Genomic DNA, 26,840 nt, shown 5'->3' with positions numbered 1-26,840 from the left:
GCAGGGTATGAATTATTATTATTATTGGCTAAAACTTGCATTGTAACACAGGCATGTGGAGAGCAACATCACATGCAAAATGTATCAGGTTACAATAATAATACTTAGCATTTATATAATGCTTTTAAAGTGTTCACAATGCTTTATGTATCAGGTTGTAATCCTTCCCGCAATTCTTTAAGGCAGATCATCTGAGGCTACCATTCTTGAGGAGCTAACTTACGACTAAGGCAACCAAGTTCAGGACACAGGTGATATTTGAATCATGAGGTAAATTTCTGCACAAGGACTTTAATTCTTCCGCAGTGACTTCACCTTCTATATCACCCTCAAATATCCACGAATACAATTATATTCCCCTTCATAGGAGGAACACAGGAAACTGCCTTATCCCAAGCCATACCATTTATCCATCCAGCTCAGTATTTTCCACTCACACTGGCAGCAGCTCTCCAGGGTTTCAACACAGGAGCTTTTCCTGCTCCACCTGGAGGCTCTAGAGATCGAAACATCTGACCTATGGCCCTTCCCTATGCTAATCACAGGCAGCACAAAGGACTGAATCGGAATATACATCACACTCTGTAGAGATCCACATTCCTAGGGTGAATGTCCTAGGCTGCATGTGTATCATTTACCACCATTCACCACAAGAATTATGGTCATTAGGAGTTTACCGACCATTGTCCGCCAATGACATATCTTGAAAAAAGGGAAGCTCATTACAAAATGGGCAGGATTTACTGGTGAATGGTACTAAGCAGTAAGGTCAGGAAGGACAGGATACTCACCATGGGAGTTTTATACAAGAGAGACAAAGTGTGCTGTACAAATTTGGCTATTCCTAGGTAAGGAGTAGATGGAAGAGCTGAGAAAACAGGCACGTCAATTTTGAGCATTGAACCAGGATTATATCTTCTGAAGAACTCATTCATATTTCCCACATTGACAGAAGGACTCACCACCCAGGGATGTTTGTTAAATAATAAACACATTTGTCTTTCTGTAGCTCTCAGCCTAATGGTAAATTAAAGATCATTTTTCTATTGAATCAAACAGACAAAGACTCCGTTCCCTGCCAAAGATACAATGCATCACTAGTTTATTGATAAACTACATGCCACTTAACTAGTCATGGTTAGAATTTTAAATTCTAAATCTTCCTCTCCATCCCTCCTCTCCCCCCTGTGTGCATTTAGTGAAAAGACTCTGATACTAACCTACACCAGACAGTCTTCTAAACTAACAGTGCACTTACTTTCACAGATTACAAGACAGCAGTGATATGTGGGAACTTCTTGATCTTCTATATTAGCACTTACTGTTATGTATTAGAAGGTGTCTCTGCAGAGAGAATGGCGTTCGGAACAGTGCTTTGCATTCCTCACACTGAAATGGTCTTTCCTCAGAATGGGTCTGTAGATGAAAGACAACGTATTTAAAGGGGGAAGGCTCAGAGAGATCAATTAGAAGTCATTACAGTAATTGTGGCTAACCTTGCTGGCTGAGTTCAGAAGAGATATTGCCTCGGTTCACCAAAAAAGCAACAAAGGCTTAAAACCACATGCTCCTGTGATGGAGAAGCTTATGTTTGGGTGGTGTCAAGCTGATGAACACCAAACAGAAAAATGTACATATAAACATGGCCACAGAGATAAAAACCGCACTCAAGATTTTTTTGTGTGGTTCAGATGCCCAACATAAAAGAATGACATTTCCCCACTTAATTGCAGCCTACTTTTCTGCCAGCTGCTTAGCTCTATTTTCTGAAGCTTAAAAATGAAGTTAGAACTCAAATCCCGTTTCTCAGTTCTACCTTGTTTATTATTTTGAAACTGAGATCAGTAGTATCGAAATTTTGGTGAGTAGATTTTGTTGTGGCCACATTTGAAGTGCTTCATGGCTGAAATAAGCTTCAAATCATAAATAAAACATAAAGCTTGAAAGGACACCCCCACCCCCCCTCATACATCTTCTTGGATTTCCTCCTGGAAAATGTATAATACACTGGAATAATGAGGTTGTTAAGATATTTCTGTGTTTTAAATTTTCTCTCATTTCCAGATACATGAAAGAGGTTTGTTGTTGTTTAATGCCCTTGGGTAGATCTAGAACTGTACTTACTTTAAAAGTCACTACATTTCTGTTAACTGGGAGGACAGTGAGAATTGTTTCATTATAGTTCAGAGTGCATGGCTACTACACAAATTTATATTCAACAGCAGTATTTTGCTTCAGTTAAAAATGAATGCGCAACACAAATTCTATGTATCCACACAGAGGGCGGGGTGGGAGAGCTGTAAAATTCCATTAAATGTAAAATGCAAAATTATTTAAAAGCATTGCTCATGACTTAGACCAGTACCAGAACCTGTAAGGACTGCATTACACCAAAGTTTTGTAGTCACTTTCACCGATATCCTCCCAGGGATTTCTGAAGTTGACCAAGGTTAACATACACCTCAAGCAAGAACTTCTTGCCCTACTAGAATAAGCTGCTTTCCTTCATGTTTGCCTCACTTACACATTTACCCAATCAACAAGCTTTTTCAGACATAATTTATTATAAAAATATGAAGCCAAAACACCACCTGAATTTCTGAAATTCTTCAAAAAATGAAGTAGTTTTGCAGTATCACAGAGTTCCTTCAGAAAAATTCAGCTACATAAAAATTAATGGGTTGTATCTATTGGAGGAGAAGGGGTTTTTCAATTCCTGAAAGTGAAGGCCTAATAATGGAATGGGGATAGACAATTTTCACCGATTTCCTCTTCCCCTGCTGCACCCTGCAATACTTCTTACACTGGCTAGAGAGTGTAATCCTCCAGAACAGAATTTAAGGGAACTGGGAGCTGCAGGGTGAAGAAGTAGTGAAAATTGCCTCCCTTGCTTTCTGTTCATGGATGCAAAAGCCCTTCCGTAACTGGAAGAGGACCATTGGATACAACCCAATGAAAAGGCCATCAGTGAATTGAACCAGTGGCGTAGCGTGGGGGGTGCAGGGAGGGCCGGCCGCACTGGGCGCAACATCTGGGGGTTAGGGTTAGGGGGCGCAAATCCACGGGTTAGGGGGCACAAATTACTTGCCTTGCCCCGGGTGCTGACAACCCACGCTACGCCACTGAATTGAACAAGCATGAGTTGTGTCCTGGGCTTGTTGCTGTTATTATGTTTACACTTGTGTATCTGGATATATCTACTTTATTTATTAAAAATATATATACCTGGCTTTTATTTATAAAACAAACTCAAATCAGCTCACAAAAAACAGCAGTTCAAAATGAATAAAATCAGTTCCATACAATAACACCAAGAGAAATATAAAACAATTCAGCGCTGAAACAGGGAGACAAAGCTCTAAGCCACATTAAAAGCTTGATAATTTTTTTTAAGTCTTAGGAAGGCACCTGAAGCTTAAGAGAGAGGAGGCCAACTGAACTTCCTCTCTAGGGAGAGGAGGCCCACAATGCAGATGCTGCAACAACAACAAAAGGGGCTGCTTGGCTTTTATGCTTCTGAAACTGGTGAGACACAGGGCCTCCAGTACTGAGCTCAGTCGACAGACAGCATTACATGGAACAAGACAGCCCTTCCAATATCCTGCCCCCAAACCATTTAAGTCTTTGTAGGTTAGGACCAGGACTTTTCATTGTGTTCAGAAACCAACTGGAAACAAGTGCAAATGAATCCAAAGTAGTTTTGCACCCCATGAAGATTCTCCAGGATCTGCAGAGCAAGGCACACATAGAGCACATCACTGTAATCTTGATTGTATATGACTATAGTGGTACCTTGGGTTACAAACACCTCAGGTTACAAACACTTCGGATTACAGACTCCACTAACCCAGAAGCAGTACTTCGGGTTAAGAACTTTGGTCCAGGATGAGACCAGAAATTGCGTGTCAGCCAGTGGCGTAGCGTGGGGGGTGCAGGGGGGCCGGCCGCACTGGGTGCAACATCTGGGGGGGCGCGCTCGCACTCGCAGCTCTCTGCCCCTACCGGGTTAGGGGGCGCAAATTACTTGCCTCAGTGGCGTAGCGTGGGGGGTGCAGGGGGGGCCGGCCGCACCAGGCGCAACATCTGGGGGTTAGGGTTAGGGGGCGCAAATCCACAGGTTAGGGGGCGCAAATTACTTGCCTTGCCCCGGGTGCTGACAACCCATGCTACGCCACTGGTGTCAGCGGCACGGTGTCAGCAGGAGGCCCCATTAGTTAAAGTGGTACCTCAGGTTAAGAACAGTTTCAGGTTAAGAACAGACCTCCGGAACGAATTAAGTACTTAACCAGAGCTACCACTGTACAAAAAAAAACAACAACAGATTAAAATATGGAGCTAAACTATCCCAATAAGTATCTCTTAAATAAAAGAAGTTTAACATTGCCTCTGGACTTTGACAAACTTTAAGGAGGGAGATATTTCATAGCTAGAGAACAGCCACTAGAAACATTATGTGCCTTGCTGTTCTCACTTAATGCACTAAGAACACCTTCAAAGAGAAGCCCCTGGCAGATCATAGGAATTGTGATCGATAATAGATTGCTACTGTAGAACAAGGCATGGAAATATCTTTCACCATCTGCCCATAGGTTTTGCTGCAAAGTAACTGTTGCCTTTTCCCCATTACAGATATGCATTCTAGACTAGCTGCAGAAGGACAGAAAGGAAAGGCAAGTGCATCTGGAACTACTTCCCACACCATTTTCCCACCCTGAGCTCCTTTGGGAGGAAGGTCAGGATATAAATTTTAAAAATAAAACAAGTTAAAAACCACAACATGGTTCTTCACTTTGTATTCACCCCCCACCCTTCATAAACAATTCTGGAAAACGCTCAGCGGGGAAGGGGGACTTGAGTTGCTTTAGGTTTTCCCAAGAGAGCTCAAGCAAATGAGTGAAGCGTGGCCTCAACAGTCTTCCATCTCCTTCTCAAGCTTTCATTGTGAAAGAGAAGGTTGAAACCAGCAGTGGGGGACAGAAGAAACCTTTCCTTTCCCCCTTTTAACCAGAGACGGCATGCCTTCTGCATGTACAGCAGCATAATTTCCTGCTGAGAAGCATAGGATTTGTTTTCTCAGCCTCTTCACAATAATCAGGAGGCAGAAGAAACTAAAATGACCATGCTCCCCTGTTGTTGTTTTCTGATAATCTATGGCAGGTGATGTGAAAACTCTTCATCCAGAAAAATCATTGAGCCATATTTTCAGAGTTGTTCCTCCATTGCATAGAACAAAATACTGTGTTATCAGTTAACAACACTTTTTTAAAAAATGGATGTGGCCTACACAAAAGGCTGGGTGCTTTTCTCCAAAGTCCACATCCTTCTTAGGGCTATTGGTGTGGCTCTTTAACAGCAGTTGCTACAGAAAAGCCAAATCATGTCTGGACATAAAGAGACTGAACTACCTTCTCACCTCAACAGGTGGTTCCTCCAGAACAGGGTTGAGACATTTGGTTGATACTTTGCTGTGGGAAAGCTTGCATGGCTGCTGACTGTGCTGTACCTGTTCTGTGGATAAATAGAAGGCTTCAGTCTCTAGGGCTGTTAATCTGGCACCATGCATGAGTGAAAAATCCCCCGCCCTCATTTAAAAACACACTTGGGGCTTGCTTAGGTGATCAGCTATCTGGCTTTTTGAACATCTTAAATAGATTTACCTTCTGATTTCTTTTAATCTGATCAGAAGCTACATCAAACTGAGAGCATAGAAAGTACCCCCAAATAATCAGAAGTATTTGGACTTGCCTTGTGAAACTGTAGACTTTGAACCTGAAAGTATGACTATATCACTGGGATTTATTTCCTCCACGAAGAATGGTTAATTCAGCTGTATCAACTCTGCTTTCCTTATATGGTATCCAGATGCAAAAGATGGCAGGATTACACCTTTAGAAAAATGAATTTCAGCATGTGTAGTTTGCACTCTAGACCTGCTGAAATTCCCTCTCCTATGCCACTGTTAAAAGGTGCAGGAATCTTGTCTTCATTGGCATCTGGTCACCCTATTTCCAGATCATGTAAACAAGCCCTTAAGTTTCATTCAGAATAGCTGCAGAGTTTCTCTTGCTTTGCCACTTAACAGCCCTTTATCGGCTTTTCTAAACTACTATCCTGAACACCAAAACCACTGTCACCCCCTTACAAGAATTATCAGGCCAATTTTAAATGTTACAGACTCCCAAAAGCATTGTGAGTAGCATTTAAAAGCCTGTCATTCCTTCCATTTACCAAAATGTGTGCAGTGTTTTCACACCAGTAGCAGCAATGCACACCCCAAGCAATTGCTGGCCCTTGTACAAATTTGACCTTGTACAAATCTGAGCCAATATATAGTGTAAGAGGCTTTTAAATGTTATGCCTAGCATACAAAGCATGAGGATAAACACTTTTAAATCAGCCTTCGCATGGGAGCTATACTGTTTCAATTGGCTCTCAGTTAACTACATGCAGAACTTTGTTGACTATGCTCACATTTGAAGGAGCTATATTTATCAAGAGTTTTCTCTTCCTAACAGAAGCCCACATGAGTGAAATCATGTAGAATTTCCAAAGCCATTTGCAGTGCTGATCGACAGTTGTTTGAAGACACATATTTTCTAGGTTATAAGTGAAGCAGCTTGTTCTACAACACTGGAAGACCGAACAGTTCCTCATAGTAGAGTAGACCAGTAGACAGAGTACATGGTAATAAATGTAAAGATGGTTGAACTGCCTACATTTGGTCACTCTTTTGGAAGCTATGCAGAGTTTGGAACATCAATAGAATTAGAGGCTCAGTACAGCAATTCATTTGTAGGAAATGGTTTTATTAATTTACATTTCTAAGCAGTGTTTATTTTCTTTCAGATTTTATCAGCTTCATGTAATTTCTATTCTATTTTTGCTCCTTTTCAATTACTTTCAACATTATAAATATGCAATAACAAGGGATGTAAAAAAAAAATGCACCCAGTATTACAAATGCAAATGATTCTCACTCTGTACCTCCTTCTTGATTGCTGTTAATGACAATATTGACCCTGCCAGCTCTTGGGCAGCTCTCTTATACAGCCCAAACACACTTCCACAACTCTTAGGGAATCAAATATGCAAACTATCCTGAAGTGTTCTAGTCATATTCTATACTAAACCAATTCAACATGCATAGTGATATAAAGAAATAAAAATAATTTATGATGCCCAAGCATACATGGTCCTCTTCCTCCACTACTCAAATATTACAAATGAGCAGCATGTTATATGTGAGGAAACATGATCCATGAAACCATTGTGAAGGTCTCAAGCATCTTCTAACACCTATATGTAATGTGAAGCTGCGGCCTGATATATTAGAAAACCTTTAAAGGTATATACAGGTAGCCTTTAGATCCAGTTTCTTAAAGAGATTCTCCTCTCCCGCATCAGGTAGAGGCACCCAGTCTCATTAGGGGTGTCTCAGATAACTGACCTCTCTGCATGCAGCAGGGTTTTTAAGTTGTTTTGATTGGGAGTAGTTGCCTAGAATGCATATGTTTTTATTAGACACTCTGTCTTATGCATGTGGAGTGTTCAGTAAAGCACTTCTTTTTATGGCAAATCTGTAGGGACACCGTGCTTTCCTCTCCGCCTTACATCCCCATGCCCCCTTTACTCAGGGTCTGCTAATGTCTCCACAGTTACTAGTTAAACATAAAAGGCATCTGCCAGGGTGGTGGGGCAATGGATCAGGAAAGCAGAGCTGGAAACATTTATTGTACAAAACTAGTTTGTTATCCTACGCCACAAATCAGTGTGACGCACATGCCTCCCCGCCTGTTATTGTCGCAAAAACCCTGTGGGGTAGGATTAGGCTCAGAGAGTGTGGCTGACCTAGTCACTTATAAAGCAATCCAAATGATAGGAAGCCAAGGCAAATTTTTTCCAAACTTGGTTCAGGAGTGGGGCTACTGCCAGCTGTGTCAGCTTATACCACCCTTGACTTACACCAACCCTAATAGGTCACATGACTGAGCTAAACTAAGTTTCGAGTGAGGTAAGTCACTCCCCAGAATCCTCCTTTTATGGGACTTACCCAGGATTTGGATGAGCCCTGAGCCCAGGATGTAAACAAAAGCACATAGTCAGCCAAATATAAATGTTCGGGAAACCATTTTTAATGTGATTGGTTTGTGTAATTTTCTGGTTTTGTGCAAATCTGAAGGAGCAAAATTAAGAAATGTCTTTAGGCTACACTTTGTTCAGGAGCGTGCCAGAAATAGCTACAAGAATGTACAAGAATGTACATAAAAGGAAATGAAAGCATGAGTGAGGGAAGTAGTGGTCATGCAAAGGGGAAGAGCAGAAAGTGGTGATTCACCTATCCAAAAGCACTGCAACAAATAGTCTGTGACCCCGAGTGAAGCAGTTTGAGGGCAAATGTCCCCCAGTTCATTAGATTATCCCTGTATGGCTAAACCCACATTTACAAGGGGAGAGCATCAGGGTTTTTAGTGTTGGAAGGTAGTGTCACGTAGATTGTGCAAATTAAATAGGAATGTTAACAGCTGCAGACACACAGTAAACTTCATTGTAGACAAGCCCTGCACTATACAAAGTGAAATAATGAAAGTGTGTACAACCAAGGAGCTATTGTTAGCCATTTTATAATCTGAGGTGATTAGCACCATTGCAGTGCAAGTGTTTTATATGCTACACATGGATAACTGGGCCACCTCAAAATGAAATCAACTCCTTGTTGTGAAAAGACTATGTTAAACCACATCAGTTACAGCACTGGGTAAACTTGGAAAATAGTCAAACACACACTTCGAGTCAGCCAAGTTTGTTCTGATGCTCCAGCACACCACCAGATTATGTATCCATAAAAAAATTATCCATAGGCGTCAAGGCAACCTCTGCCCAAAGCATATAATAAAACCCTCCCAGAGGGCACAATCCCCATGTCCTGTTTTTCATTAAATATTCTTAAGAGAAATGGTTCTAATACCAATTCAGTGCAAAGACCACAAGATTATCATGGATTTATATTTGACGGTATCAAATTTGAAAAACATGTTTTTTGTTATAGGAGTTGGATTTTGCTCTTCTAACCAAGCTATGCCTGTTGCAGACGAATAATAAAGCACCAAAGTTGGTGCTTTGATATGATTTGTTAGATGTGTTTTGGAATTTTTGGTAACTACTGGATCAAATCAGGCTTGTGGATCAGGAGATGTTTGCTACTAAGCAGGCCTTTGATATGGTTCATCTAGCCCAGTATTCTGCATATGGCACTGCCTCTCCAAAGTCACCAAAGGAGCTCTTTCCCAATTTAGCTAACCTGAGCACAGGAGCTGAACTGTGTATGCTGTCACTAAGCTATGGCTTTTCCCTTCTTAAAACCACACAGAAGCATTGCTTCATTTGACTAGGTCTTATCTCTAATGCACAGTTCTGTTAACTATACAAATATTTTTATTTGTAGAACTCACTAACAAGGTCCAAAACATGTTGGCCACTAAACTACACTTTTGCTTCCTGCATTTCCCTTCCATTTATCCCCCCAAAGCAGGTGCCCTCCAAATGTGAAAGGACTGCAATCTCCATCATCCCTGACTATTGGGAGTAGTGGTCTAAAAAAGGCTGCTATAATATAACCTGTTTTCTGGGAGAAGCACAGGAACAAGCAGCATATGTTTGAACAGGTTCAACAGATTTTTATAATGTCTTTATTGTATTCCCATTTCTGTTCTGTAACATTTTATGACACCTTGTAAGCCACTCTATAGAGATTTTGCTAAAAATGATCAGTAGTGCATACATTTCCTAAATCAGATAAATAAAACACAATTAAACCAGGTAAATCCATAGATTAAAGAGAAGATTTCTAGATAAACTTGTTTATATGACTCAGAACCAGCCCCTGATACTTTACAAACGAAGCACTACTCAGAGTAGCACAAAATGCATACAAAAAGAGATTACAAGTGGGTACCTCAGATGTAGATTTCCCTGAGGTAGTGTCAACCCTTCACCTAGACAGTACCATTTCAAATGGCAGGTGGGGGTTCACATGACAGCATGCTCTTCCATACCCCCCAAAACAAAACCTGCATAGAGAAAGCTAGACATGAGGGGGGTAGTATTGTTGCCCACCCCTTGAAATGCTATTTCTCTGTACTTAGTGATTTGTTGTTGTTATGAAGGAATAATAATAATAATAATAATAATAATAATAATAATAATAATTTATTATTTATACCCCGCCCATCTGGCTGAGTTTCCCCAGCCACTCTGGGCGGCTCCCAATCAGTGTTAAAAACAGTACAGCATTACATATTAAAAACTTCCCTGAACAGGGCTGCCTTAAGATGTCTTCTGAATGTCAGGTAATTCTTTATCTCTTTGACATCTTATGGGAGGGCGTACCACAGGGCGGGCGCCACTACCGAGAAGGCCCTCTGTCTGGTTCCCTGTAGCCTCACTTCTTGCAATGAGGGAACCGCCAGAAGGCCCTCGGCGCTGGATCTCAGTGTCCGGGCTGAACGATGGGGGTGGAGACGCTCCTTCAGGTATACAGGACCGAGGCCGTTTAGGGCTTTAAAGGTCAGCACCAACACTTTGAATCGTGCTCAGAAACGTACTGGGAGCCAGTGCAGATCTCTCAGAACCGGTGTTATGTGGTCCCGGCGGCCACTCCCAGTCACCAGTCTAGCTGCCGCATTCTGGATTAATTGCAGTTTCCGGGTCACCTTCAAAGGTAGCCCCACGTAGAGCGCGTTGCAGTAGTCCAAGCGTGAGATAACCAGAGCATGCACCACTCTGGCGAGACAGTCCGCGGGGAGGTAGGGTCTTAGCCTGCGTACCAGGTGGAGCTGGTAGACAGCTGCCCTGGACACAGAGTTAACCTGCGCCTCCATGGACAGCTGTGAGTCCAAAATTACTCCCAGGCTGCGCACCTGGTCCTTCAGGGGCACAGTTACCCCATTCAGGACCAGGGAATCCTCCACACCTGCCCGCCTCCTGTCCCCCAAAAACAGTACTTCTGTCTTGTCAGGATTCAACCTCAATCTGTTAGGCGCCATCCAACCTCCAACCGCCTCCAGACACTCACACAGGACCTTCACCGCCTTCACTGGTTCTGATTTAAAGGAGAGGTAGAGCTGGGTGTCATCTGCATACTGATGAACACCCAGTCCAAACCCCCTGATGATCTCTCCCAGCGGCTTCATATAGATATTAAAAAGCATGGGGGAGAGGACAGAACCCTGAGGCACCCCACAAGTGAGAGCCCAGGGGTCTGAACACTCACCCCCCCACCACTTTCTGGACACGGCCCAGGAGGAAGGAGCGGAACCACTGTATGACAGTGCCCCCAGCTCCCAGCCCCTCTAGACGGTCCAGAAGGATGTTATGGTCGATGGTGTCAAAGGCCGCTGAGAGATCCAGCAGAACTAGGAAACAGCTCTCACCTTTGTCCCTAGCCCGCCGGAGATCATCAACCAGCACGACCAAGGCAGTTTCAGTCCCATGGTGAGGCCTGAATCCCGATTGGAAGGGATCCAAATGGTCCGTTTCCTCCAGGCGTGCTTGGAGTTGTTCAGCAACCACCCGCTCAATCACCTTGCCCAAGAATGGCAGATTTGAGACTGGGCGATAGTTGGCCAAATTGGCCGGGTCTAAAGATGTTTTTTTAAGAAGCGGTTTAATGACCGCCTCTTTCAGTGGGTCTGGGAAGGCTCCCTCACAGAGGGAAGCATTCACCACCCCGCAAAGCCCATTGCCCAGCCCTTCCCGGCTCGCTTTTATCAGCCAGGATGGGCAAGGATCAAGGAGACAGGTGGTCGGTTTCACTCGTCCAAGCAGCCTGTTCACATCCTCGGAGGTAACAGATTGGAATTGATCCCATATAACAGGACCAGACAGAACTCTAGCACTCTCCCGCCCTGGCCCTGCTTCCACTGTGGAGTCTACCTCCTTCTGAATCTGAGCGATTTTATCTGCAACAAACTTTGCAAAAGCATTGCAGGAGATCTTGGGGTCCCTACCAGGCCCCGGTGGTACAGGTGGTTCTGATAGATTGCGAACCACCTGAAAAAGTCTCCTGCTGCTGTTTTCTGCAGATGCAATGGAGGCGGCGAAGAAGGCCCTCTTCGCCGTCGCCATTGCCACTTGGTAGGCTCGATGTTGAGCTCTAACCCGTGTCCGGTCTGATTCAGAATGAGTTTTCCGCCACCGGCGCTCTAGCCGTCTCAACGATTGTTTCATCACCCTCAGCTCCGGGGAAAACCACGGGGCTGTCCGGGCTCCATGCAATCGGAGAGGGCGCTTCGGAGCCAGACAGTCAATAGCCCTGGTTAACTCCGCATTCCAGCGTGCCACCAGGGAATCAGCTGAAAGGCCATCAACTTGGGATAAAGCATCCCCTACCACTCTCTGGAAGCCAATTGGATCCATTAAGTGGTGGGGGCGGACCATCCGAATCGGTCCCAGCTCCCTGCGGAGGGGAAGGGTTGCGGAGAAGTCCAGTTGCACCAGGAAGTGATCTGACCATGGCACTTCTTTTGTTTCACTTTTAGTTAATGTCAGATCACCAACATCCGTAGAGGTAAACACCAAGTCTAAGGCATGTCCGTGGCTATGAGTTGGGCCAGACTTATTCAGGGACAGCCCCATGGAGGCCATGCTTTCCACGAAGTCCCAAGCGGCCCCTTGTAAGGTCGTGTTGGCATGGATGTTAAAATCCCCCAGGACAACCAAGCTAGGTGTCTCCAGGAGCATATCCGCCACGACCTGAAGCAGCTCGGGCAGGGAATCCTTGGTGCAGCGGGGAGGTCGGTACACCAGTAGGAATCCTGTACTGCCCCTATTGCCCAACTTCCAGAACATGCACTCAGAAAACTGGGTCTTCCCATTAGCCTGGTGCAGACTAATGACTTCCTAAAAATCACTGCAACCCCCCCTCCCCGCCCACATGACCTGGGTTGCTGTGCGTAAGAGAAACCTGGTGGGCAAGCAGCGGCAAGGACAGGCCCATCTGCTTCATCCAACCAGGTCTCTGTCACACATGCCAGGTCATCCACAATCAGGTCGTGGATGGCAGTGGTTTTATTCATCATTGACCTGGCATTGCACAGCAACACTTTCAGGTCATGTGGGTTTCCCTTGCTGATTACTGTATCCTTCCAGTCAGGACCAGACCTGGAGGCAGGGATAGTCCTCAAACAACGACTAAACCTGCCTCCTCGGTAATGACATGGTCTGGTCTTAGCATAACTCCTCCTCCTGCCCGTGATCACTGAGATCGGGTGTCCCAATACATCTCCCCCTGTGGAACCTGCCCCACCCAATCTATTGGCTGAGAACCACTCCCAGGCAGCCATGACCCTTCCCCTTTAAAGGCAAAATACAAACTATATAATAATTTAACAGAATAATAATAATAATAAAACAAAACAGAACAAAACAAAACAAAAGATTCAAACATGGGAGCCTCCACATATAGACTGAAATACAACAGCCCAGGGACCGGTTTGCTACACTGTGTGAAGTAGACTTGAGGGCAAAAATAGAATTACAGAACTGGGGTCCATTCATACTCCTTTAACCACATAGGTTAATACTTCATTCATCTTTAAAGGGAGGGGTGGGGTCTACTTTTTGCAATGAAAGTTGTACATAGGTGAGATGAGATAAACTTGTCTGCTTCCCAGCTGGCCTAGTTGCAATATGTTGCTTCAGAAACTTTTCTCCACAACTCAGCTTACTTTTGGTGGTGGAGCCAAACTGCGAGAAAAGTGTATGAAGTCAGTCTGTTTTGGACCACAGTCACAAATAGCTCATGAACCGCATGAACCCAAACTGCTACAGCTCACTGGTACATTTAATTGTACATAGCCATAGCCAATATAATTAGCAGGTATTTTCATATCAGTTGCTGTGTCTCAGGCGCTAGCGTGGATAGCTTCTTACTACAGAAATATTATCGTCAAATGCTAAAAATTTGAAAACTTGTAATATTTCAGTTCTGAGCTTAAAACTAAGAACTTTAGTAAACTTGGAGAAAATGAATGAATTACAGTTCCTTTTCACTTGCCATCTGGTTTCTGAGCTTCCAGCCCAAATTGCTATCATGTTTCCCAGTCTTATCTTTGAAACCATAAGGGTTTAAAAGAGAAAAAAGAAAGCTGAGATTCACTGTAGCTCATTTAGTGTAGTTTATGCCAATTTTTACTTGCTGTTTTAATGACGTGGAACAATTGAAGGGTTTTGAGGGAGCACTGCTTGGTCTTTTAAACATTCACCCCTTAAAGCTGTACAAGTAGGGCTGAAAATTCTCTGAGCCTGTCTATAGCTCAGAGGCAGAATTTCCAGTTGTTGGAGGCAACTTAGCTTTCCACCTTCTACCCTAACTACAGGTGCAGAATCAACTATGCAGAATACACACATTTGCTTAATCTGTATGATTCATGCAAATTGAGTCAACTAGTCTTATTGGTAACCATGATTCAGGTTTTTATCTTTTTTTAGCACTGAATATGCTCAGACTTGTTTCTACTCATTCAGACCGATGGTCTGCCATAGGAATGGGCAGGAAGGGGGTCCCAATCCCTTGGTGAACCACAAGCCAATGTGCCAGGGGCCATCTTGTGTCTGCTGTTTGCAGCAGTACTTGCAAACAAAGAAGCCAACTTCTAGGAGCCAATAATAAAATAAAATTGGGCCCCAATAAAATATTTGAGTGGTGGTGTGCGTGCACTGCATTATGTGATCGATTATGCAAGGTGGTGCTTACTCTCAAAGCAATTTCAAGGGCAAGGTCGACACTAGGTTTTCAATATTTATTGACTGAATAATGCTTCAGGACACAGAGATTCCTGGGGGGTGGGTGGGACATGTTTTTCCCCTCCTTTCTCTCTCCCTCTCTTTTTAATTTAAAGTTGACTACTCAGAATAGCTTTCAGTCACTTTGCTCTCAATGTAGCCAGTTTGTAAATTGTATTTTTAAAAGGTCATTACATATGTAAGCTCTGGTCCTGATATGCAAGCTCTTGTGTCTTTCAATGGGCTCATGCATCCTGTCTGCCTTAGAAAGAACAGTCATCGTTGTTTCACCCTGTTAGAAGCATTCTGGTTATTATTATTACTTTCATATGATTTATGGCTGAAAACACAAAAGATGGTGCAAAGATCCGGTGCCAGATTCCCAGATGGCATATAACATGAGCCAAACTGTGAAAAATGTGTAAGTATTGGTATATCTATTTCATCAAAGTGTTGGCGCAAGGGGCGGGTGGAGGGAAGGAGCAATAGGGTTTCAAAGACTAAGCAGGAAACCAGCCAGATAATTTTTTACAGTCTTGCAATTCTGAAGCAGCGGCAGCATTCAAGGGTGCAGCCGTGCCATTGAAAACGTAACCCAGGGTCAAAAGTAATGACAGGCATTATCAAAATTAGGGCAGGCAGATTGGAGCTTAAATCACACAGCCAGGAGTCGTTTAGTGGAGCCTGAATGTGAGGTCCCTCTGTACTTTGGGGGCAGAGTTTTCTTCTGTTGCTGAAATCATGTCTAACTGAAATGTCGTCAGTGCAAACTTTAACGGCTCTCCTGATAATGTCTGCCACAAAGAGAAAAAATGACTGCAACATCACGATTGATAGATATAGTTAAGAAGTTACTCTTTTAAAAAAAAATTCCTAAAGGAACAAAATCAAAACAAGTATGCAATCAGTTGAACTAGTTTGGACTGATTAGAAAGAAAGAAACAATCACAAAGGACCCGTTTATGATCTAGATATCTAGGCTATTGCAAAGGAACGCTAGCTAATATATTTTGCAAGATTTGAAGCTCATGTTTCTAAGCATGCCAAAGCGCGCTGATCCATCACTAAAATGAGCAACAGCTGCAAATCTAAGCCTGGCAGAGCTGTAAACAACAACAGCGGAGTGTTTTTTGTTTTTGTTTTTGTTTTTACCTTCTTGTGATTCTTGTAAACATTTCTGTGGGCAAATCCCTTTCCACAAAGCTTGCATTTATAGGGTTTATCTTCACTGTGTATTATTTTGTGTGCAGTCACTTGATCAAGTCGTTTGAAGGACTTATTGCAAACCTCGCAGGTGTAGGGGCGTTTTTCTGCAGAAAATGAGTGGGGGGACATTTAATCTCCTGTTTATATAGGGGTAGAAGATGAAAGGCAGAGACAGCCATCTCGTTGGAGAGATTTCTGCAATGAAGTCAACCCAATTAAGATTAAACCAATTAGAAAGACATCTAATGCCCTTTATGTTACACACTTAAGTCGCTTCGTAAAAGATGAGCCATGGCGCATCTCAAGAAATTGGCACGTTCTTTGCAACAATCATGGCTAAAACTAAACTCTGATTAATTAGCTTAAATCAAAAGAGAATGACTTCAAAGAGGCAAAGCCTGTTGCCAGACTACAAATGTGAACGAGGGCATGACAGTTTAAATGTTTTAAAACTTAATTAACAATATACATAGCAGATTCGTTTTTAAAACAACCAGAGTTGGTGTGTATATTCTTTTGTGTTTCAGTTGCTATATAAAGCCTAGCACTACAATGTAGAATATTCTAATCCAGAATCTCAAAACTCAGCTAAATGCCCCTGAGATACAGTCCTTTTTGTTTGCTTGTTTAAACAAATGCATTTCAAGCATGCAATGAAATGGAGATAGCAGCTAAACATCAACCCTTTTAGCAATGTTGAAACCCTGTTTTAAAGCATTTAGGAAGGGAACAAAAATTCAGGTTTTGATTGCACCTTTTTCCAATTATTGAGTGAAAGATGTGGAAATGCCAGAGCTTAATGAACAGAAATAAGTGGCAGAGTCCAATCAGACAAAACAGTGTTTCTTGCAAATTCTACATGGCTTCACCTCTGCCAGTTCCATCATAGATAAGGGGGTGCCTGCTCAGGCTATTGCCTAAAGGTATATATGGTCTGCTTTAGAAACAATGGAAGCATCTTGTTGATACCTAGAGACCAATAGATAATTTAAATACCTTCCCATTTATTTCAGCCCAAGGAAACGTCCTGGAAAAAAAGCCATTTCCTCAAGCCATCTCTGCATCGCTTACATTATTTCTACCATACAATGAGCCTACTAACTTTTTTAAAAAAAAATCAAGTTTCAAATATTATGATGCAAGTGTGTCCAAGAAGAAGAAGAAAGATATGTGGAAGCAGGAGCCTATATAATAAACTTGGGGTTTTCTAAAAGGAAAAGCTCAACCTATTAATTGTAAAGTATTAAGATTATATGCGTTGGCTGAAACTCTCAAACCAATTAAACCAGTCCTTTGAGCTAAATCATTTTTAGGCTGCCAAAACTCCAAACACACTTACAATGAAAGCAAGTGTAACAAGCAAGTGTTCAGAGCTGCAGTATATGCCATATTCATGTGATCAGCCATCTAAAATCAGGGATGAATAAACTGAACCGCTCCAGATGTTGGGGCCACAAATCCCATTATTCCTGACCTGAAGGGCAGTGGAATCCAACAACATCTGGAGGGCCACAGACTTCCCTCCACTTCAATTGACAAAACTAGGTTATGGAACCAACTACCAAAGAGTCTCATTCTTAGGTCTTACCTGTTTGTTAATGCAAAGCCCAATACAACAACAAAAATCTATACAATAGCAATTCAAGGTATTATGTGAAGCTTGATTTAATAAAAAAAGAAAAAGGTTTTTACCTGAGTGAGTAATCATATGGCGTTTTAGCTGGTTAGCTGAAATAAATTTCTTGTCACATTCCTGACACTCAAAGATCTCATGAACCTGCAATATGAGTATTTAATGATAATTAAGTATGTGTCTTACACAAGATCACACATCTTAAGCTAATAAAAGAACATCTCAAATAGACTGTAATTATTCCTTAGCTCAGAGTTATGCTAATGCTCATGGATGTACTTCCTTCCTTAACTCCTTTGCTTAACAACCACATTTCCAAAATTAAAAAGTTCATTCCAGTGAACAAAAATTACCTCACAGTCCACAATCCATAACCCACTCTTTAAAAAATTAAAAATCAACATTTCTAGGACTGCTGTAGAATATGTGTTCACCACCCCAAAAAAATAATTCTCTCAGAATAGGCAATTTTTATACATAACCATTTTTCTTCTAGCCGAAAGCCTGAAAATACAGAGAACATTTCAATAATGTGTACTGACTTCTAAAAAGAATATAATTATAGTCTAATGTACTCATAAACACTAGTCATACGTACCAGAGAGTAAGCCCTATTGAATACAGTGGCAGTCATTTCTTAGTAAACTTGCATAAGAATTGCACTGGAAATCATTCTCTTGGCTACTACCATATTTTCCAAAGTAGCAATGATTTTAAAATTGTAAATATAACTCTATATTACCGTTCTTTGAGTACCAAGCTTCTGGACAAAGATGTCTGGGGAGAAAAAACACTAATTGTCCGAATTGCTTGAGCCTAACCAAGGTCTGTGTAGCCTGAAATGAACATATTTCTTCATTTTTAAAAAGTGACAGTTTCAGAAATCTTCATTTGTCTTATTAAAAAGGACAAAAAATAATTTGCCAAACTTTCCAAAGGTGAACTTGACATAGATTAACTTTGCATGATACCCACAGTATGGATTTAGCACTTTAGTTCCAATAATTTCAATGGGGATACTATGAGTATGACTAAATTCAAAGCTAGATGATATATCTGACCTATTTCTCTACATTTGCTTTTCTTCTCTGCTTTCCAAGAAACCTGTAATTCCAAATGTTGCTGCAAACATAATTTTTATGTGGTTTTGATATTTCTATGAAAAGCCTTTTTCCATTTAATTGTTTGTTCCAGATAGACCTTTGTGGAACTTGCAACACCATCAAATGCCCAATGTTTAATATAATCAAGAGTCTGCTCCAAATTCCCACCTCCGTGTTACGACTGGGGTCAGAAGGAAAGTTACAGCACCATAAATTTTGCATCGTGTCATAATCTGGGTCTCGATAGAGATCATGCCTCGATAGAGGATTCTTTTAAATTTCTCAAAAATGTAGGCCTGTACATTATGAGAATGAGCTACAGCAAAATCCAGATGTGTATTGTCCCCCTCCTCCTCTGGGTGCAGCTACAGTGATTAATTCAGATATTTTTGCTTCCATTTTAGATTAACCACTACTTGTTGTAATATCCAAACCCAAACTGTGGTTAATCTTAACTATGTTAGCCAGAATTAAGATTTGGACATAATAGGAAACTGAGGGTTATCTAAAGTGGGTGTGGAAATTTCTAATCTCCTCAAAGAGGAAAATAGAACACAAAACATTAATTATGTTTAAATATTTTGCTGTTTGCTGAGCTGGGCTCTGTTGGGAGGAATAATGGGGTACAAATTTAACCAGGGAACTGCAAAAGGTCCCCAGAGGGTTCAGGACCTCTTTCCTATGTGCTGTTTTATTGTTGAGGTAGGATTTCCCCTTGCTCTTTAGGCAAAGGAGGCAGAAACATTAAAAGCTGCTGCCATCACAGCTGGTTTGTCCTTTAATCTACTGGTTTGGTGAGTAGAAAGGTGTCCTTTGCCCTTCAAAAAACCCCAAACCAAAAAAAACCTTATGTGTGCAGCAGCAACATGAAAATCAACCAAAGAACAGTTGGAAGAAAATCAAGAGAAAAGAATAATTACAGAACAAGTAACACTCTCTGAAATACTTGCATAGCAATGTTTAGGGATACCCCTCAGATTGGGTAATTCCTGACAGACTTTGACTTACAGTCCATAAATCTGCCTGATTGTTTTTCCTTAGAACTCAACTAATACTATAAGCTCCTAAAGAGATTCACTAATCCAAGCAATGTGATCTGACCTTTCAAACTTTTAAGACAATTCAAAATAGCTGGCTAGTTCTAGGCTTTATGCAGGAATTAACTTCACAAATATATGTCTGTGAAAGAGGTTTCTCATTCTGTATCACTACCCTCCAAAAACTGTTCCTGGGTTTGGATCAGTTTTTTGCCTTTGAAGGTAGCTATTAAACAAACTGCTTAGAAATAATATTAAAAATGTGAAGGACAGGTAAATTAGTATACAGGTAAACTAGAGTCTGCGCTGGAAACAAAAGAATCCTCATAGGTCTGAATTTTAAGGGATGTTTTCATTTGGCATTTTGTTTTCAAGTGACAGGAGCCCATTAATACAGTGGTAGGGCACATGCTTGGTACAACCTAAACTAAATTAAAACCTAAACTAATTAAAAGGATCCTGGTCAGCAGGGCTGGCACAACTGTGCCTGAGACTTTGAAGACTTCTGTTGCTAGTCTAAGTAGATCATATTGCAGGGCTGGGGAACCTTTGGAGCTCCAGATATTGTTGGACTCTCAATTCCCATCAGTCCCAGCAAATACCAGGGATAATGTGCGTTGTATTCCAACAACATTTAAGAGTCAAAGGTTACCCAAGACTGTAGCATTGGCTAGATCAGACTACAACTCCCATCATCTCCAGCCAGTTTTGCCAATGGTTATGCATAATGTGAGTTGTAATCTAGCATCAGGGATCCAAGGTTGAAAAAGAGTGGGCTAGATGGTCCAATGATAAGGCCGATCCTTGCTTCATATGCCTAAGATCATTAAATTTTATAATGACTTGGTGGAGTATTGACCCTTGTTTGCCACTATGTCATACTTGATCTTCGGCCAGTTAGAACAACAGGCCTAATGGCCTATCCAGACTGCTACACCTTTCACAGGTACATCTGAATTAGCATGAACCAAATGTGGTTAAGCTGTAAAGGATACCACTACCCCAAAGAACAAGCTAGTTGTGAAAGGCAGCTGCCACAAAATGAAGTTAACTTTCTGTATGCTGATGCAGACCTGCATTTAGGTGAACTTGTTCAGACATGCAGTCTGTATTTGGCATGATTCTCCCAGCAACAAATGCCTACAATGGTGGAACCCTATGTGGCCATTGATGCAGCTGGTTCACTACATAATCTCAATGCCATGGCTTTAAGTAGAACTTAATTGTACAGCTCAAAGGGATGATTTTCCAGTTTATGGCTTTTTGTACAGCTTTCTGGGATATTTGTAAAATAAAGAGGGAAACACAACCACCTTCCTTCTTATAAGACCAGATCTTAAACCAGGTTTTACGAGCAATGAGCTCCTACCCCCGATGTGATACTCAGCTAGACACAAAGTAAAAAATCTTCAAACATTCCTTTCTGAAGACTGTCTTCAGCTAAAAGGTCAGAAGAAGATTAATGCAAACAATATATTTTTTAAGAGTTTTTTAAAAGAAAATCTACAGAAGATTTTCATCTCTCTTTCCAGTATTGTGCTGTAATAAATGCAGCTTAAATAATAGAATCTGTCTTACCAGCTGAGCCTTATTTGCCACATAAACCCTCAAAACTCTCACTAAAGCTATTTTTACGTAAATAAAAGATACCCGAAATCTCCCCTGGCCCCCCCAAAAAACCCTTTATATGGTACTAGCATACAGTGGCTTGGAGTAAGCATGGAGGCAACATTGCTGAGTTGCAGAGAGACTGGTTATTTATGCTGCTGCTGGGATTCTTATAATAGGTCCTATGACTTGGTGTTGCTGCAAAACAAGAAATAAAGTCTGGCAATCAATAACACTGGCAAAGAATAAGAGCAGGCAGCAGTAGAAACCTGACAAAAACCCAAGCAAACTGAAGTGAAATTCAGGCAGGTTTATTAACGCAATTAAAGGGTGCTTATTGATGCAATTAAATTGCCCTATGAATTTTCAGCAAATGTCTTTGTGTCTTCAGTGTCCCGAAGTTGCAACAACTGCAAGTTCTTCTACACATAAAAGGATGCCCCCAAAATGTGATTTAGTTTAGGTCAACTAAAAACAGTTTAGATGCACTTTTCGAATAGAAAATATTTATACAGTATAAGCACAGAATTTGGTATTAGACAAAAAAGTTGAGAACGTCACTTTTCATTTTAAAAATCTGTTTCTAACAATTAAGAGTACCTGATTGGCTTGCAAATGTGTGGCTGATAACTAGATAAATCTGAAAATGCCAGAGGTACGTATTTTTCGCCCTATAGGACGCACTTTTCCCCCTCCAAAAATTTGCCCCTCCTATGGGGCGAATGCAGGCTTTCGCTGAAGCCCCTCCTATGGGGCGAATGCAGGCTTTCGCTGAAGCCTGGAGAGTGAGAGGGGTCGGTGCGCACCGACCCCTCTCGCTCTCCAGGCTTCAGGAAGCTATCCGCAAGCCTTGCAAGCCCAGTGGGAGGTCCCGCAGGCTCGCAAGGATTGCGGGCAGCAGCCTGCAGCCCACAAGCTCAGGGGACAGCGGGGAGGCGCAGCGCCGCCACCCCGCTATTCCCCGACCTGGTCTGAAGGCTGGCTGGCAATGGGGAGAAGCAAGCTTGCTTCTCCCCACCCCCCCGCCAGCCCCACAAGCTCAGGGGATAGCGGGGAGGTGGAGCGCCACCACCCCGCTATTCCCCGACCTGATCTGGAGGCTGGCGGGGGGAGGAGAAGCAAGCTTGCTTCTCCCCATTGCCAGCCCCAGAAGCTCGGGGGACAGAGGGGCAAGCCACTGCCCTGCGGAGGCTAGAGAGGTTGTCCCTGAAGGCAGAAGAGGGAGACGGAGCGCTCCGTCTCCCTCTTCTAGCTTGGGGATGGCTGCGCAAACCTGGGGGGAAAATAAAAAAAAATTCCTTGATTTCCCCCCCAAAAAAACTAGGTGCATCCTATGGGCCAGTGCGCCCTATAGGGCGAAAAATATGGTATTTTGAACAAGATTTGCAGGATCAGGGCTATTGTGTCCCCTCAGTCTGTCACAAGCAGAAGCAAAGTGCATTTTGCATACCAAGTAAACAGATACCTATTTGCAGAGATACCTTTTTGCTTCGTTTCCATAAATTGTGAAGGCTAGAGCAGTAAGCTTTTCTTTTCTTTTAAATCCTGATTATTTTTGTTGCACGCTACTTGCTGCTTTGACTCTTAGCATTTAGCCTTTAGCTGTACAAACAATATGCAGTGGGCTTCTGTTAAAAGAAATTAATTCCTTATGTGGATTTGCCAGTTATCCAATTATTCTTTTAGGGTGTTTTAAGTTTAATGGGTTCAGAATATATTCAGTGTTCTACATGGAATTTGACTGAAAAATTAAAACGTAACAGAAAGATAAATTACTGATCACAGTAAACGAAAGAAAAGAAGAGAAACAAAAGATCATTTTCTTTTCATTTACTGTGTGGTTGTGAAAATAAAAATCTCAGGATCTAAGCAGACTACTGTCTTTGTGAACATGAGAAAAACGATAGTCTGAATTTCAGCAGCTCTCTAGCGACCCTACTCTATGGCCTTCTACCTTGGCAGAGTCACAACCTGCTGGGGGTCAGCCTTCATTTTACTGACCTTTCGATGCTCTTGAAGATTTGTTGCTGAAGAACACCTCTTATTGCACACTGAGCACATCAGCCTCTTCCTAGAGTTTCCTAAGCCAGAAACAAAAATACCACCAACAGCTTTAATAAAGAAGTACAAAGGAAGAGGCCAAATGTTTTCACTGTCTGTGCCATTTTTCACAGGCCATTTGATGGACACAAGAATTTTACACTTTTACCCCACCTCAAATGTATTATGTTACAGGACAGCTCTGTGGGTGCCCTACAGAAGTTTTTGCCTGTGGAATGCAGCTCCAAGCAAGTTTTGGCTGCTTAAAAAATAAATAAATAAAGCAATCCAATTATATTATATCACCTAATATAATCAATGAGAACATATCCATTTATTAGCCTCCAGTTCAGAATGCAACAAGAGTTTAGTTATCAATTACTGATTATTTTCTAAAAGTGCTGTGTTTACAATAAGCAATTATGAGGAATAAATCCATAGTTTAGCTTTCACCAATCTTGTGCCCTCCAAATGTTTTAGACTACAACTCCCAAACATCTGAAGGGAACCAGGTTAGTGAAGGCAGCCATAGTCCATAGTTTACAATGATTTTGTCCCATAGGCTTAAATGAGTCTCAGTGAATTCAGGCAATGCTGTGGAAGAGTTGAAACAGTGTCCAGAGTCAGTAATAGACTGGATGAGGGCCAATAAACTGAAAACCATTTCAGACTTCAGACAGTGGTACTGTGGTTCTTGCAGGCATCTCCACAGAAGATGAATAAAAATGTACTGTGCTTTCTCTACCCCTGCTCCCAGTAATGTTTATTTTAAAGTTATGTTTTTATTGTGACTTTTTTTGTATTGGATCATATTTGTGATCTTTGCTGTCTATTTCATTGTTTCTTCAGCTTGCAAACTGCCTTGTTTATAGTAATATGGAAAGGCGGTACACAAATTAAGAGTGAAATGAAATGGAAAATGTTTCCTTGCCAACTTCTCCCCAGAAATTCCCTCAGCTCTCGGCATTGTACCTTTGCCACCAGAGGTGGCAGAAGACATACCAGCTTGACCTAAGTTCAGTCAAGAAAAAGAGGGTGACCTCTTTAATCAAAGTTACACCCTGGAACAGATGTGTCCTGCAGGGGTATTCCAGCTTTCAATAAGTTTCAGACCAGCACTGGAGCAACACTCTGGATTATCCGCTTCATTTATGGTAGGCAGCCATATCATATATATTTTTTGTCACACTCACACCATTTAAATAAGTGTTATACCACTTGAAACAGTCATGGCTTCCCATAGAATCCTGGGAATTGTAGTTAGTTAGGGATGCTGAGAGTGTTAAGAGACCCCTATTTCCTTCTGAAAGCTATAACAACAACAACAACAACAACAACTAATAATAATAATAATAATAATAATAATAATTTATTATTTCTACTCTGCCCATCTGGCTGGGTTTCCCCAGCCACTCTGGGTGGCTTTCAACAGAACATTAAAAACAAAATAAAACTTCGAACATTAAAAATGTTCAGATGTCTTCTAAAAGTCAGATAGTTGTTTATTTCCTTGACATCTTATGGGAGGGCATTCCACAGGGCTGGTGTCGCTACCGAGAAGGCCCTATGCAATTACCAGAGTTCCCTGGGATGAGGGACTAACTATTAAGCCACTCTGAGAACTGTATGTCTGTCAGGGAGATAGGTGTCTCTTAACAACTCTCAGCACCCTTGATGAACTGCTGTTCTTTGGCTTTTTTGGGAGAAGCCATGAGTGTTTAAAGTGGTATGATACCCCTTTAAACATGTAGAGCAGATGGGGCCTCAGTCTTGCCTCCAGCTCCAACAGTGCTACTGTCCCAGGTTCTGGTGCTAAACTACCATTTGTGTCAATATTGTATTTTCTCCCTGCCAAGTTCTACAAGCCAAGTAAGGGCTAGTGGCTTCTTTTGGAGGTTCAGACATGCGCAGAAAACAAGGTTTCAAATTCCATTAGTTTCTTGACGTTTACACGTATCTCTTAGATTTTCCTGTCATAAATAAATTGAAAGCATACCAAAACCTCTTCTGATTTGAATCTGTAATACATGTTTTCCTCTGCCCTTTAACATAATTAACTAATACCAAGAAAAGTTTCTACTCATCCCAATTATGCTTCAGGCTAATCTGTGAGCCACTGCCAACATTACATGTCTGTTCTATGTCTTAAAAGCAGAACGGTGGCCATCTTTACAATGCTGGAAAAGTCAAATGTGCAAGTTTCCTTATGAAACTTTTTAAAAACTCCCTCAAAAATCCACAGTAAGAAGAAAACCAATTAATTGTTTGTGTTACCCTTAGCACAACTTGAGCTAAGATCCAGTAGGAGGAGTGCTAAGACTTGATTAGTCTTCAAGGGTTGTTTAGAAATAATAATAGAAACAACTGTGAAAACATTGATCTAGAATTTTTGAACAATAATGCACTTCCCTCGTACATGCATATAATACCCAGGCTTCCAACACCCTTTCCAGTACAGAAGGAAAGACAGCCTGTTGTTTATTTTAGCTAGTCTTATTGGTGTCCAATACCAGTGGAAGATGATTTTGAGGGACGCTTCCTCTAGGCATGGAGATACCATATTTAAAGGGTGACTTTGCCAGACAGTGTCCCACCTGTGAGCCTATTATCTTTTCTCTTAACTCTGCCTGCCACATCTGCTTTAAACTTCCATAATTTCCCATACTATGGTCGAATATTACACTACAGATTAGGGAGGCTGCCCCTTTCAAGTCAGAGTTTGATTTAAAGCATGGAGACTCAAATGTAGTGAAGGATCATTAGCCCTCCCATGGGCACTCCAGGTAGCATGCAAAAGTGTAACCTTGTAATGCTCTGAACTGTGTCTGTCCAACAGTTTCAAAACGGAAGCACATAAGGATATCCAGTTTCACCTAGTCCAGCACTCTGTCTTCAACAATAACTAACCAGTTGTTCTTAGGAAGCCCACAATGATTGTCAGAGCGGTTTGGGGTGGGAAGTGAATGGTCAACTGTGAACTTGGCCAGTCAGTGTCTCACAGGCTACAGGCTCACCTGGCAGCAGTGGCTGGATCTGTGAAAACCGCTCATCATGTTAAAATTCCCGCACCCAGTCACTGCCACTCAGGTAAGCTCAGCACACAGCCAGGGGAATAGCAGGAAGAACCACACTGGCATGGACATCAGTTCTGGCCATCCTGCGATGATGAAGCTACCCAAGAACATGAGAAGAGCCCTGCTAGATCAGGCCAAAGGTCCATCTTTGGCCAACATCCTGTTCCCACAGTGGCCAATCAGATGCCCATGGAAAGCCCACAGACAGGATCTCAATGCAACAGTGCACTCCCCAATTGTAAACCCCAGCATACTGCCACTGGGAAGTGTATTCCGGCCTGACACCAGCCCAGATGATAGTGATAAAACATGTGCTTGTGTTTCTTTCTACAAACTGGTACTCAAGTGTCCTGCTTCT

At 42.0% G+C, this 26,840-nt stretch overlaps 1 protein-coding gene across 3 annotated transcripts in view; it reads right to left on the bottom strand.

The window, feature by feature from the left end:
* Positions 1 to 26,840, bottom strand: part of PRDM5 (PR/SET domain 5) — an 88,997-nt gene that overhangs the window by 38,925 nt on the left and 23,232 nt on the right. The window contains exons 8-12 of one of the 3 annotated variants that reach the window (XM_083755709.1): positions 23,370 to 23,449; positions 17,680 to 17,764; positions 15,934 to 16,091; positions 5,414 to 5,503; positions 1,323 to 1,416 (exon numbers count right to left, since the gene is read on the bottom strand). In XM_083755709.1, the coding sequence (XP_083611835.1) occupies positions 1,323 to 1,416; positions 5,414 to 5,503; positions 15,934 to 16,091; positions 17,680 to 17,764; positions 23,370 to 23,449 (507 nt within the window). Of the gene's footprint in view, positions 1 to 1,322; positions 1,417 to 5,413; positions 5,509 to 15,933; positions 16,092 to 17,679; positions 17,765 to 23,369; positions 23,450 to 26,840 lie in introns of all 3 variants that reach the window. The other 2 variants (XM_083755710.1, XM_083755711.1) reach the window with 2 other exon arrangements.

This window comes from Podarcis gaigeae (genome assembly GCF_964106915.1).
Source record: "Podarcis gaigeae genome assembly, chromosome: 9".
In the NCBI taxonomy this organism is placed as follows: domain Eukaryota; kingdom Metazoa; phylum Chordata; class Lepidosauria; order Squamata; family Lacertidae; genus Podarcis; species Podarcis gaigeae.
This window is presented reverse-complemented; position numbering and strand designations above follow the sequence as displayed.